The sequence below is a fragment of the Arachis ipaensis genome, chromosome B2 (genome assembly GCF_059453495.1).
Source record: "Arachis ipaensis isolate K30076 ecotype BB chromosome B2, ASM5945349v1, whole genome shotgun sequence".
NCBI classification, from domain to species: Eukaryota; Viridiplantae; Streptophyta; class Magnoliopsida; order Fabales; family Fabaceae; genus Arachis; species Arachis ipaensis.
The window spans coordinates 117,684,344-117,699,108 of NC_142437.1; the positions used below are offsets into that span (position 1 = coordinate 117,684,344).

At 35.7% G+C, this 14,765-nt stretch overlaps 2 protein-coding genes across 2 annotated transcripts; one reads left to right on the top strand and one right to left on the bottom strand.

Annotated features, from left to right (window-relative positions):
- The first annotated feature begins 1,551 nt into the window (after window positions 1-1,551).
- NTMC2T4 (Calcium-dependent lipid-binding (CaLB domain) family protein) lies at window positions 1,552-7,380 on the top strand. Its single transcript, XM_016328775.3, has 12 exons — window positions 1,552-1,847; window positions 2,027-2,161; window positions 2,769-2,870; window positions 2,990-3,040; window positions 3,740-3,860; window positions 4,028-4,149; window positions 4,264-4,362; window positions 4,920-5,000; window positions 5,096-5,181; window positions 5,315-5,540; window positions 5,901-6,065; window positions 6,686-7,380. Exons 2-12 carry the CDS (start codon window positions 2,057-2,059, stop codon window positions 7,103-7,105), a joined length of 1,578 nt encoding a protein of 525 aa, XP_016184261.1. The 5' UTR covers window positions 1,552-1,847; window positions 2,027-2,056; the 3' UTR covers window positions 7,106-7,380.
- Window positions 7,381-10,064: 2,684 nt separating this feature from the next.
- LOC107627863 (uncharacterized) lies at window positions 10,065-13,465 on the bottom strand. Its single transcript, XM_016330681.1, has 5 exons — window positions 12,872-13,465; window positions 11,957-12,694; window positions 11,463-11,687; window positions 10,897-11,399; window positions 10,065-10,734 (listed from the first exon to the last, which is right to left on the bottom strand). The coding sequence occupies exons 1-5, from the start codon at window positions 13,463-13,465 to the stop codon at window positions 10,065-10,067; spliced, it is 2,730 nt and encodes a 909-aa protein (XP_016186167.1).
- Between the last annotated feature and the right edge of the window lie 1,300 nt (window positions 13,466-14,765).

The following is a 14,765-nucleotide window of genomic DNA, read 5'->3' on the forward strand; positions in this document are numbered from 1 at the left end:
ATATATATATATTCGATAATGGTAGAGAAATAAAAAAAAATAGTTAAAACTTGTCTTATTTAATATTCATTAATTATCATATTATACGTGATAAAATAAAGTTTGATTTTGTTATAAAAAAAAAAAAAAGAAGAAGAAGAAAGAATCCTAATTGCCAGCTTAGTAGTGAAGTAATTGGCCACATGGACATGATATTTAAACTTAACATTTACATATTTCATTTACCTAAACTAGTAAGTATATGTATAGAGTAATAGACTTTTGGTAAAGCCAAATGTGTCTACAAAAATTCCTTGAAACATGACTGAAAAAGTCAAGGAAGGAACACACAACACATGGTATGCCCTAAAAATGTGGTTTGCTTCTTGGGCATGATTGCTCTTTGGACATAGCTAAAGAGACAAAACTCCAAATGGCATAAAGCTATTAGTTTAGCTATCACTTTTCCTTCATGCTCCCATATATCCAAAACTATAACGGACCAAACGGTCAACAATACTAGTAGAGTAATTTTCTGGATTAATTGCTTTGCTTTGACATGACATTCATATCTATTCATAAGCTAGGAAATCATTTTTTTTAATAAGTTTTTAAAAGTGTAATTTTTTATTATATAATACTTTTTATATAATTTTTAATCATTAAAAAGTGTATAACAAAAAATTACACGACAATATTATCTGAGAAAAAAAATTATTCATTCTCAAAAATAAAAACCACAATACAGTAGTACTAAAATTATTGGAATTCTATTTGTTCAACTATTCAAAATACCAATCATATGTCCCAATTATTTTTGTGGTCATATGTCCCAACTAGAATTTAAAGATTTTGGTTAAATAATACTTTGTGTATTTCATAATAATAAATCATTTTAACATTTCATTTGTAAATTATTCATCAATTAAAAGTTCATTTAAATATATTAATTTATAAATATATCGTAAAATTCAAAATAATTTCTCAATATGAAAGGGTTATTGATGGAAAAAAAATAGTTGTTTTCCATTTTGGACACCAATTTTAATTACATACAATACTACAATAGTAAATCTTGAGTATAATGTTATATTTTTTTGTTTATAATATTGCTATTTTATTGATTTCCATTCTAATAAAAGAATTTAAAATTATTAATTAATTATAAATTATTTACTTAAACACTTTATTTAATAAAAATTTACATTTTTTATTGTTAATTGTAATAAAAATTATGTAAAGAATAAAGATAAACTCAATAAATATTATAGCAAAACGTAAGAATAAATTCTCAAAATAAAAATATATATACTTAATATTTTCAAACTTAAAACAATCAAAATTTACCTTATTTATTAGTAATTAGAATGAAATATTAATTTTTAATATAATAATATAAATCCATTTTCAATTTAACCTTGCAATTGACACTTGTATAGTTGTATTAAACAAATAAAATCCCAGAAAAAAATGCGAGCTTGTAAGATAATTGAAGACTAACGTTGAATGAGATGTGAGTGAGTCCTTATTGGCTTATGTAACTATATACAGCTAAGCTTAAAAGCTTTTAATGCTTTGTGTAAAATCCTGATTCTTGTGGAGGAAGAGAAGATAAACATTGAAAGTGACGTTATAAACAAGAAAATTATTTTCTTTTCTTTTTCTTACAGTTCTTTTTTTGGCTTATTTTCACAGTTTTGGGGCAAAAAATAATACACAGAGAGAGACAGAGTCCTACAGTTTCTGGCATAAACAGGAAACTGAAAGAGAAACTTGGGTTTTTTTTCTTCCCTTTTGTTTGCAACTTTTGGTCCTTCTCTTCAGAATTTCACTTCATACCCCCAAAATTGGGATTTCTTGCTCCAAAGGTAGTGACCCTTTCAGATTCTTTCCTCAAATTTCACATAAAGTTTCAATTTTTTGGCTTGACTTGTATGCTTTCTCTATGGATTGGTCTTAAATTTGTGATTTTTTCATGTGGGTAGGTTTTTTTTTTTTTTTTTTCTGGTTTTGACCCTTTTGGACTTGTGTTTTTCTGTGTTGATAGGGAAGGTGGTGTTTGGAATCTGAGAAAAGAATGGGGTTGATTTCTGGGATTTTCATGGGTATCTTGTTTGGCATAGCATTGATGGCAGCATGGGAGCGCATGATGAGGTACCGAAGCGCCAAGCGAATTGGAAAGGTATGGTTTTGATAGGCACTGTTCTATTTGTGTTGATTTTGGTTTTTGCTGATGAACAGTGTTGGAGATTATGTGGATTCTCTGTTCTGAGCAATGTTGGGGGGGAAATGGTTGAGTTTAGTGAGATGTAACAGTGTTTGACTTGGTCAAATTTGGAGTGAAATTTGGGGGATCATTGGTTTCATTGAAGGTATGGAATCATTGTGAGAAAGATCATATAGAGTAGCAATATTGAGTTTGAACTTTGAATACCCTGAAAAAGAAATTGGTTGGATGAATACAGATTATGCTTCTTGAAGCAACTGGTCATTCAAGAAGCTTAATTAGATTCTTCATCTGCTTACTGACTGAGTTACTATCCTTAGGTTATGTTTGGGAATTTTTAGATGATTGAAAACAACCCTAATTTAAACTACTAAAGTTGAAGATTGTGGGATGGTTCGTGTTGTCAATCTTCAACAGACGAGTGAACAAAAAAAACCGTGTGATGAATTGTATGACATTATCATGTAAATTGTCTTTGGCCTTATATGAAAAACTGTCGTATGTTAATCTGTGAATACATATATTTCTAGTCTTTGACATTGATTATTTATTTGCCTTGCAGGCGGCTGACATCAAAATCCTTGGATCCCTTAACAGAGAAGATCTAAAGAAACTTTGTGGCGATAGTTTGCCGGAGTGGATATCTTTTCCTGCATATGAGCAGGTAGATTTTCTCATTGCTATATATTAGTTAGCATTCAACTGAAATTATTTAGCTACTATTCTTGTCATCTAGTATAATTGTTCTCTTTGTATGACTCTTCTTTGCATTGCTTTTTTAAGGTGAAATGGCTAAACAAGGAGCTGTCCAAACTTTGGCCATTTGTGGCAGATGTGAGTAAGCTGATTATGCATTTATATAATAGTTGAGGACTGTTTTGCAATGCCATCCATTGGTTTCTTACAAGATTATTCTTGGTTAGAACTTGACGTTTCCCTCGTTTCTGTAGTTGAGCATGTTATTTTAGAGAATGTTTCTTGTTCATAATCAAATTAGGTTCTAATTATTCTCGTAGCCGAGTATATTGCTTCCAACTCTCTGTCATTTGAAGGAAACGGTTTTCTTACATATGTATTTTCTTGCTTTAGTCTCAAGCAATAGCAGTACAAGAAAATATGTACTATCACTATGGATCAGTATTTACTATTTTTTGGTTTATTATCATCCTATCCATTGAGTTTATAAATTTAATGGTTAATTTAACTTAAATATCAATACGTTACGTGGTTATGAATGATACTCTTATTGTGAAAAACCGGGGTTAATTTACCCCTTTGGTCCATTTTCATGATTACCCTCGATATATATTGATCATTTTCCTTATCTCCTGAACTACTCTCTCTAATTGCATTTCTCCCCTTATTTTCACTCTCAAACTTATGTATACAAAATTAGAGGTACAGATTTTGTACGCATTGTTTTCCTTCCTTGGCTTAGACATGAATCCCACATCCCTTTGTCCTTAAGCTCTACTTCTGCTTTAGTTTCATTGTAAATCTGACTCGTTGGTGGTGGATTTCGTTCACTTGTAGGCAGCAACTTTGGTTATCAGAGAATCTGTTGAACCACTACTGGAAGATTACAGACCTCCTGGAATTACTTCTTTGAAGTTCAGCAAGTTGTCACTTGGAAATGTTGCTCCAAAAATTGAAGGTATCAAAACTATAGTATCCCTCGGCATATTCTTTTCTACCCTCTATCAGGTTATTTTGACATCATTTCTTGTTGAATGCTTCTATATGACATATGCAAACCCCCCCCCCCCCCCCCACCCAAAAGAATCCCCAACTTATGTACCATTGATTCCTTCACCCATGCAGGTATTCGAGTTCAAAGTCTTACCAAAGGTCAAATTATAATGGACATTGATTTCCGTTGGGGTGGTGATCCCAGTATTATTCTTGCTGTTGAAGCTGCACTTGTTGCATCAATCCCTATACAGGTTAGACTCACTCCGCAGTGTATCTCTCGATGTTGAATTTCATCATGATCCTTCTACAATTGGGCAAAACTTTTTACTTGTTTCTTTTTTTTTTTTTCCTTTTTTTTGCTTCAGTTGAAGGATCTACAGGTTTTCACCATTATCCGAGTTATATTCCAACTTGCTGAAGAGATCCCTTGCATTTCTGCTGTCGTTGTTGCGTTACTTGCTGAGGTAAATGAAGCCATAAATTTGTATAAAAGGATATTAATAAAACTGTGAAAGAATAAGAAAAGAAAAGATGAAGAATTTTTTATTGTTGTGTTTGATATAGAGAACAATACTACCTATTTATACTAAATTAATTATGAATTTCAAAATAGCTAAAACAAGTAAGGATAACAAATTTAGAAAAAGAGAAGGATAACAAATTTTGTTTCTAGAAGAAAAAGGATGGTTTAATAGATATAGTGGCTTCATGTTTTTTGGTGTTCCCATCTTTCTTACTAAGAAAAACTTAGCAATATTAATTATTTTTTCCAATCATATCCCCATAATTAAGGGAGAGAAAGAGGTGGAAGGAAATAATTAAAGAATAGAGAATTTATGTCATGAGGGTAATATTGTAAAATATCCAAGTTTCTCTACAATTGAGGTTTATTTAATCATTTTCTTATTCCATGTACATGATTAAAACTGGTGAATTATTTCCAACTGAAGATAGTTGCGGGTAAGCTACCTTCAATTTTCCAGTCTCAGAATTACTGACTTTTCAACTAACATTTGATCAGCCGGAACCCAAAATTGATTACACTTTGAAAGCTGTTGGTGGAAGTTTGACAGCAATTCCCGGAATTTCAGATATGATTGATGTGAGTCTTGTCTATTCATGCACTCGTGTCTTTCCCTTGTACTGATTTGAAACTAGCACTTCTAATACTCCTATAATTTACACTTCACTTAATAGGATACAGTGAAGTCAATTGTTACTGATATGCTCCAATGGCCTCATAGGATTGTTGTTCCCCTTGGCGGCATACCTGTTGATACTAGGTAAATATGAACTTCAGGATAATTTGCCTTTGGTTTTCTTTCCTTCTTGTTTCGATCAAAACGTGTTGAACTAGGAATACTATCAATGTTCAAATATATTCATGCTACATAAGTGATTTTGGTTTATTTGCAGTGAACTGGAGCTTAAACCACAGGGAAAGCTTACAGTCACCATAGTCAAAGCGAACGAGTTAAAGAATATGGAAATGATTGGAAAATCAGATCCTTATGTCGTTTTGTTTATTCGACCCTTATTTAAGGTTAAAACCAAGGTTGTTGACAACAACTTGAATCCTGTTTGGAATCAGACATTTGATGTGATTGTAGAAGACAAGGAGACACAGTCACTTATTCTTGAGGTTTCACCCTGCTAATGCTTACCTTATTTTATGCTTCTCGCTTCTGCCGACTACTCCTTCTGTCCAAGAATAAATGTCTCTTTCGTTTTTTTTCGCCGGTGAAGGTTTATAATTTTAAGCCATTTTTACAATTTATTAAGCAGGGCAGTTTTGTCGAAACAATAATGATACATTTTCCCCCCCTCCAATTTTTCAATTTTGATTTTTTGTTGACTTTTGTGCTAAAACCTGAAAAGACACTTATTCTTGGACAGAGAAGTAATACCCTTTAAAAACAAGAGGTTCTTCTGTCTTATTATAGATACACTTTGATTGATTTAATAGAGCTAATGTACATCATGTTCATGATTCTCGAAATAGGTTTTTGATAAAGATATTGGACAAGATAAGCGATTGGGAGTAGTAAAGTTACTCCTCAATGATCTAGAAGCAGAAACTGAAAAGGATCTTGAATTGAGGCTGTTGCCATCTCTCGATACATTGAAGGTTAAAGACAAGAAGGATCGAGGAACCTTGTTTATAAAGGTATATATGGAAATATACTTAATTGTAACATTATGATGAGGGCTTTACTGCATGTTATATAGAGGTTCTTGCGTTATAAAGTAATTCATGAGTCTCTCTATAAAGCAATTTATGCATTTAAGAGCGATGATCCGTGGTAGTAACAGAGTTTCTGTTACCATCTAGTTTGAAGTTGGATCCTAATTGTCTCTATTCTTGTACTTAAAATAAGTCGAAAATTTTAGTTCAAGGTAGCTGAGTTTGTTCATTATCCTCCGTTTGATAATTGTCATAGGGAAAAATTATAGACACTGATAGATACAAACCTGTTTGGAAAATAAGATAAATACTGAAAAAGCGAAATGTGTTTGTACCGAGTTAATTTTTCCAAGCTTCTATACTAAGAAACTTAGCAAACACAGCCAAAGCTCAAAGGGTTATTGGATGAGATCACGCATTAAGATGTGAACTCTTTCATTTATATGCCTTAACCTATCAGCTTAAGCTTCATGGATTGTTAAAAATAGAGAAGGTTACTGATTCTTGTATCTTAGTATCATTGGCATATTTATTGAACACCTACCATCCCTTTTGGCCTCTTACTTGATTGAAAGATAAATATAATCATGTTGGAATTGCAGGTCTTTTATCACCAATTCAACAAGGAAGAGCAATTGGCTGCACTAGAAGCCGAGAAAGAGATACTAGAAACGAGGAAGAAACTGAAGGCGGAGGGAGTGATAGGAAGCACGATGGACGCGCTAGATGGAGCAGCGTCGATAGTAGGGTCTGGTGTTGGTTTTGTTGGTTCTGGTGTTGTTGCCGGCGCAGGGCTTGTTGGAAGCGGTCTTGGCGCTGGAGCCGGACTTGTTGGAAGTGGTATTGGTGCCGGAGCTGGGTTTGTTGGTAGTGGTCTTGGAGCAGTTGGTAGCGGCTTTGCTAAAGCCGGGAAGTTCATGGGGAGGACAATCACAGGTGGCCATAGTGCTTCCCGAAGGAGCGGCTCGTCGACACCGGTGAATAATGGACAGGAGAGTGGTGGTGGTGCGAAGCCTTTGTAATGTAACTTTTGCATTCAAAAGAGTAAATGAGAGTAATCTATTATATATTATCTATGTTACCTTTTTTCTTTCATAGTGTTCTTCTCTAAGGTTGTTTTGTTAATTTTAGATTGAAACATGATAGCATAAATGTCAATTTAGTTCAGGTGGTGAACCATCTTTGTATGTAAAATTGTGGTTTGACATGGATTTGTAATAAAAAGAAAAAAAAAGAACAAATTGTAAAATTCCTTATTTAATTCTAAAACAAAAGTGATTCAAGAAGGGGAATTGAAATTTGGGGTTAATCAAATGATTAGGGTTTTTGCATATGCTTAAAAAACATGAATTGTGCAGCCTCATTGGTTGTTATTATTGCAAGGGTTTGGTTTGGTTAGGGGAATATTCTTGGTATGGCATCTACAAACAACAATTTGAAGTACCCTGTAAATATGAGTGGGCAAATTACAATAGAAAAACTTAAGAGAATTAATTTTTAGTTAGTCCATATTAGTTAATTTTAAGGTTTGGGTTTAGAATTTAAAATTAAAAATTTATAATTTAGGGTTTAAAATTTAAAATAAGTAAAAATAATTTTAAAAAATTAGCTAATATTAATTGAAAAAATTAGTTACCTAAAATTATTCATTACAATAACAATTCATTTTTTTTTGTGACTAAACAAACAAGAAAAAAAAAAAGATGATTATCCTAAATCAACAAGCATAAGATGCTGAAGCTCATCACAAGGTTCCGACCAAATAACATGAGTTGGATTGGTCTTGACCGCATATCTCGCCAGCCAATCTGCCACAGCGTTACCATAACAGGTAATCCATTCAAAATCCACAACCCAAGGTCTTGACAGAAGCTCCTGTATCTTCTGAAGAATATCAACCACATCACAATGTAGCCCATTTGCCAGATTGTTTAAAATGTGCAAAATGTCAAGACAATCTGTTTCCCACATAATATCTCTCAAGCCATAATCCCAAGCTAAAATCAAACCCCTCCAAACAGCAAAAAGCTCACATCTGACGATAGGCCCTGGGGAATAGCTACTAGAACAACCCGAAATCCAACGCCCATTAGAATCTCTAATAACACACCCAATTCCTGCTAGGTTCCAATCAGAAAACAGACTTGCATCACAATTAACATTAAAAGTATCACCTGTTGGAGGTTCCCACCTTCTTCGATCCTTGAAAGTTATACACCTGGTACTGGCAGATTGTCTTAAATCGTTAGCAGTAATCCGAGCCATAGCAACAACCTTGTAGTTTGACCACTGATCTCCATTGTTGAAAATATCATTGCAACGATGCCTCCACACCCACCAAAGACCCGCCCCTACAATTGCCTCATTGCCCGGCATGACCTTCCGAATCCAAAATTTCAAGGGAGTACCTTCAAATGAATCAATAAGCAAAGGATCCAACATTTGCCAGATGCATCTTAATTTCTCATAGTCCCTAAGACAATGCTCCATTGTTTCCAGATCTGCATTGCATCTCGAACATCTGCCCGAATCAATTAAATGACGCTTAAATCGGAAGGCATTTGTCGGAAGCGCATTTTGTAAACCCAGCCACATCATCATCTTTATCTTCTCTGACAAATTAAGGCGCCAAATCCACCCACAGTTGTTAGTTTCGATCGAATTCACTTTCTTTGTCAGGAGCCAACGATAACCTTCTCGAGAACTATAGGCTTTTAGCGATGCGGGCCACCAGATCCATCCTGGCTCCGATTCTGACATTAGAGGAGGCCCAAGACTGTGAAGAAACTGTTTAACCTCATGAGAAATTGGCGTTACAAGCTTATCCCCTCCCCAAGTACCATTGCTCCATAAATCAGCAAGAGTAAAATTTGTTTCAGATATGTGAACATAAGACGTAAGCTCACAAAGTTTGCCAAGAGGACTCCACTCATCATACCAAATCGATTGTTGCACATTTCCCACATTCCATCGAAATCCTTCTTTTAAGGTATCGTAAGCCTTTAGAATATTCCTCCAAGTAGTTGAAGCATTGTGACAATGACTGCTGCCCATGTCCTTGGAGTTCTGGAGGCATTTGTAAGTTAGAACCTGCACCCACAACTTGTTCCTATTATTTAGACAATTCCAAACCAACTTGCCAAGTAGAGCCATGTTCGCACAGAGAGTATCTCTAACACCCAAGCCACCTGTCTTTTTAGGAGTTATAGCAATGTCCCACTTGACCAACGGCAACCCTCTCCCATTCGCTTGACCCTTCCATAAGAACTGGCGCATCAAAGAATCAATCTTGTCGCACGCATACTTTGGAAGAAGGGAAACTTGCATATTGTAAACCGGAATAGAAGCCATCACTGCATTCACAAGGCAAAGTCTGCCCGCCTTGTTAAGCAAGCACCCCTTCCAACTAGCAAGCTTTCTCTGAATCTTGTCAATGACTTCCTGCGCCATCTTCCTAGAAGCCCTATCATGACCAATATTAACTCCCAAATATCTTCCCAGGTCTTGGCAAAAACGGATACTAGAGACCCCTGAAAGCATCTCTTTTCTTCTTGCTGAAACATTCTTGGAACATTGAGCCTTAGATTTTTGGATATTCACCTTCAATCCCGACGCTTGAGTAAACATATCCAGAGTCTTCATAACCTCTGTCATCTGAGTTTTTGTAGCTTTACAGAAAAGTAATAGATCATCAGCAAACATCAAGTGAGAAATTTTTGGGCCATGACTAGAAACAGATACCGGGATCCACGATCCTTGAGAGACTTTATACGATATAAGACAAGAAAGATTCTCCATACAAAGCACAAAAAGATACGGGGACATGGGATCCCCTTGTCTCAGCCCCCTCATGGGTTTAAAGCTTTGAAGCCTATTACCATTCCACAGAATAGACAAAGAGGACGAAGTCACACAAGCCATGATAAGATTAATAGTAGCCACAGGAAAACCAAATTTGATCAAGGAAGTTTCAAGGAATCGTCAGTCTACTCTGTCATAAGCTTTTTCAAGATCAATCTTAAATGCCATAGAACCCTTCTTCGACTTAGTTTTCCGCATGAAATGCATTATTTCTTGCGCAATTATTATATTTTCTGTTGTTCCTCTCCCTGGAATAAAACCACCCTGAAGTGGTCCAATGATCTCAGAAAGGAAAGGACGAAATCTATTAACAAGCACTTTTGTAATAATTTTGTAAATAACATTGCATAAACTAATAGGGCGAAAGTCTTTCAGGTAAGACGGAGCTTCAACTTTGGGAATCAGAACAATGAATGTGTCAAAAACAGCCGCACTGATGTTCTCACCTGCAAAGGCTCTCTTCACTAAGCGCCACACATCATTGCTAAGAGAGTCCCAAAATTCTTTATAAAAGAGAGCTTGAAATCCATCTGGACCCAGAGCCTTGAAAGAATTCATGCCGAACACAGCTCTTTTCACCTCTTCGAGAGCTACTGGTTTAACAAGTTTTTGGCAGGCCTCTCTACTAAGAGAAGGACAAGGAAATTCCCCCATGGCATCCATATTAACTGCCTCCCTTGTAGAGAAAAGTTTTTGAAAGAAAGAGTTTGTTTCAGACTCCAAAACCGTCTCCTCAGAAGACCAAGTGCCATCTTCAAGAAACAATCCATGAATCTTGATCCTTTTTCGCCTGATTATTGTTTGAAGATGAAAAAATTTTGTGTTTCGGTCTCCGCATCTAACCCACTTCTCTCTAGATTTTTGGTACCACATTAGCTCTTCTTGGAGGAGGAGAGAGTTCAGCTTCTCATGCAAACCTTGCTCTTTAATCCGCTACTCCGGGTCTTCCCACCTTTTCAGAGACACTTGAATATCATTTAGTTGTCTTTCAAGCTCCCTCTTTTTAACGAACACATTTCCAAAAATCTCTTTATTGAAATTAAGCGCATCCTTTTGGACTTCAAGCAAACTCTTAATAACATCTGGGGCTCCTTTACTCCAAGCTGTATGAACAACATCCCGAAAAAGGGGGTGGGTTAACCAAGCAGCCTGGAATCGAAAAGGACAATTACCCTTCTTAGTAGTCCCCTCCTTCTTGCATCGAATGAGCAAAGGGCAATGATCAGAATGAAGACGCGCTAACACCTCATTATATGCCTCCGGGAATAAGAGGCGCCACTCCTGATTGATCACCGCTCTATCCAATTTTTTTGCCACCTGCAGCCCACCTTTCACCTTTCGAAACCAAGTGAAATTTCTCCCAATAGCCCCCATATCAAATAAATTACATTCAGCCAAGGTTTCAGCAAACTTCTCCGATCTTGCATTATAAAAGGAGCCTTCTCTCACCTCGTTCTGCATCAGAATATCATTAAAATCACCTAACACAATTCAGGGACCTTGAATAATATTAGAGACCCTGATCAAATCACTCCACAACCTCATACGCCGATGAACATGAGGATTAGTGTACACAACATTACAGAAACTAAAAACAGCACCCATCTGAATCTCAAGGCTAATACACTGATCAACTGCATCTAAAACTCTCACCGATATTGAAGAATTAGAACATAAAATACAAATTCCTCCACTGTGACCACTTGCCTCTACAATGCCAACATCCCGATAACCAAGCTTGCTCTAGAAATATTTCAAACGCTCAAAGGGAACATGAATTTCCAAAATAATAAAAAAAAGTTGGATGATATTTGTTAACTAACTCTTTGCAGTGAACTCGGGCCAATTTATTAGAAGCCCCTCTAATATTCCAAAAAAGAAAATTGATATCTATATCATCCATAAAACTAAAATTATCAAAAAAATGCACCAACCTCAGGCAAGGACCTTTATGAAGAGGTAGACGGGCCACCAGGATTTTTTTGAGAGTCCTGCTTCTCCATTCCCAACACTTGTTCTGGAGCACTCCCCATCGCACTAGGTGACATAGAGGGTGGAATCCGCTGCTGCTGACCCGCTCCGCCATCAATGCTCAGCGGCACCGGCGAGCTTTGGAGAGATGCCGGTCTCAGCCTCTTATGACCGTTCTTGATTATAGGAGTGAAGGTTGATACAGCGGATATGAGATTGGCACTCTGATTTTTTCCTTTGCCAAGCATTGGAGCGTGATGCTTCCTGAACGTAGAAGACCCATTACTTGCCCCGTGGCCCGTCAAAGCCTTCTCTCCTTTCTTGATGATTGGCCCTTTACTTGAACTTAGCCCAACCTTCTTTGTAGAAACCAAGTGCTTCTTTTTCAATGAACCATTTTGGGCTACTTTTGAAAAGCCCAATTTTCCTTTTCCCTTAGCTATCACTTTAGTCCACCCTTCCTCCTCCATCACATGCCCATTTTTAGCCTCCTTGCCATGCAAAGTAACATCTTCTTTCTCCACATAATCCGTAACTGAAGCGGATAAAGTGGGATTGTTCCCAAATTCAAAATCTTTCTCCATTTGGTTTTCTAGGCGTTGGCCACTCAGTTCCGCTGCCTTCCTCACCGCCCCATCACTGAGAGTCTCATCCCTGGACTTAACATCCACTGCCTCTCCTTTGCATGTGACTGCGGAATGACCAAAACAGTTGCACTTCTCACATAACAACTGTAGACATTCGTACTCCACATCATATTCATAGCCATCAACAATAATCTTCCGAACAACCGGTAATCCAAGATTCACTTAAACACAGGCACGAGCAAATTTGCCTCTTTCTGCCGATTTAGTCGCTAAATCAGTATTTATGGGTTTACCAATAGCAGAAGCAATTCGCATCATAGCTTTCTCATGATAGTATCATATGCTTAATCCAGCAATTCTTATCCAGACCATCGTATCCCCAAAAGAGTCTTCGCATGGTCTAAAATCTGACGACCACGGCTTAACCGCAATGTAGTGACCTAATATCAACCATGGACCTCCTAACAGGACCTTCTCCCTGTCCTCGTTGTGATCAAACTTGACTAGGAAATAATCAAAGCCCACGTCGAGAACCTCGTAGCCACCCTTGAGTCTCCATATCCCCTTCAGTTTATGAACCAAGGCCATATAACTGAAGTGTTTTCCTAGAAATTTAATCACAATAGCTTCGTTGTAAGGCTCTGAAAGAGAAATCCTCGCTTCGTCAGTGAAGGTTACCATTGGCGGCTTGATGTCACCTTGCTTCCCCGTTACCATTGCCAAGGCGTCCCCTTCTAACCCATCTACTTTGCGTTGTCCTGCTGCTTGTGAAGAACCAATAACCTTATCGCGAAAAGATATCCTCTGAATCCCACTATGACTACCCTTACGTGAATCCTCCATAGCATCTGGCGCAACCCTCCCCACGCTCTCCCCCTTATTCTCCTTGAAAAGTTCATTCTCACCGTGTGCTGCCCTCAGACCTTCTCCCCTGCTCTCACCGGACTCTCCTCCCTCACCCATTACCGAGTGTAGTTTAGTTGTTTTTAACAATTCATTTATAATCTCCTTAGTTTATACAAAAATAAAATAAACAACCAGAAAAAATGATTTCTAAACAATTTTCAAAAGGATGGCATAGCAAACATTTAAATTCAGGAAGTAGATTTTTTTACATTTTTTTAATTATTTGGTAAAATGTGATTTTTTTTTATATATTTTCTTTTAATTTAACTTAAAGAATATAAGATAAAAATGGAGAGAATCTCCTTTTCGGAGGGTAAACAATTGAAGAAAAAAATGGAGAGAATCTGTTACCTAAGATTCGTACAATGATTTTTAAATACATTTCTAAAGGATGCATGACTTAGTTCCTTCCAAAAGTTCAAATTTTCTTCAAAAAAACTTTAGCCTTTTGAGCCATGCATAAGCTTCTGTCCACATCCCACACTTGGCACCAGTGGTGGAGTTTAGTTCAGACAAGGGGTGGCTATGGCTCCCTCAAATTTTTTATAAAAAACTTAGTAGTACTATTTTAAAAGATAAAAAATAGTTCAATTGACTTAAATACTTTACTATAACTTAAAGTATCTAATAAGTTCAATAAACAACACTCTCTCTATCTTTAGATTCAAATATAAAAAATTAGATATCTTTTATTTATTTAATTTAATATTATTTTATATTTTACTATTTATTTAATTTAATTTTTTATATGATAAAAAATAATAGAATATTTAATAAGTATTAATATTATTGTATTTGTATAAATTGATAAAAAAATTCAATAAATATTATAAATTTTAATATTTGTCCTTCTAACTTCTTCTTTATATATTTTACAGGATATATATTCAAATTTTTATATAAAATAATAATGAAAAATCAAAGAATTGATACATTTTTTAAGAGGAAAGCTAATATTTAAAAAGGAGAACATATAACTTTTACAATATCAACACATGTAGATAGTTCTTCTACTTTAATGAATCACGAAGAAAGTGAGATATAACTTTCAAAAGTTCAAAAAGTTATATTTGATGACTTTAACTTTAACTTTTTGGAACGAGATCTTGAAAAGGGGCTTTAAATTTGGCAGTATCACCCAAATCAGAGAGATGAGATTAGACGAGCTTATCTTAAATGAGGTCCATATAAAAAAATATTTTGACAATTATTTTCTATTTGGCCCCCCAAAATTTTGTTTCAAGTTCCGCCACTGCTTGGCACCATAATTTTCAAGTTTTTCACTCAGCCTTCAATAACACCATGTCATAGCCCATATGGTACATTGGAAAATGATTTTTTGTATATATTATTTTTT

Excerpts from the sequence above, each read along its gene's own strand:
- LOC107627863 (XM_016330681.1), bottom strand. The coding sequence starts at position 13,465 with ATGGGTGAGGGAGGAGAGTCCGGTGAGAGCAGGGGAGAAGGTCTGAGG. Across the intron at positions 11,400-11,462 it reads TGTGGAGTGATTTGATCAGG|AACGAGGTGAGAGAAGGCTC; the intron begins GTCTCTAATATT and ends ATTCTGATGCAG. Across the intron at positions 10,735-10,896 it reads ATTCAAGTGTCTCTGAAAAG|GCGAAAAAGGATCAAGATTC; the intron begins GTGGGAAGACCC and ends AACAATAATCAG.
- NTMC2T4 (XM_016328775.3), top strand. The coding sequence starts at position 2,057 with ATGGGGTTGATTTCTGGGATTTTCATGGGTATCTTGTTTGGCATAGCA. Across the intron at positions 2,871-2,989 it reads CTTTTCCTGCATATGAGCAG|GTGAAATGGCTAAACAAGGA; the intron begins GTAGATTTTCTC and ends TGCTTTTTTAAG. Across the intron at positions 4,363-4,919 it reads TTGTTGCGTTACTTGCTGAG|CCGGAACCCAAAATTGATTA; the intron begins GTAAATGAAGCC and ends ACATTTGATCAG.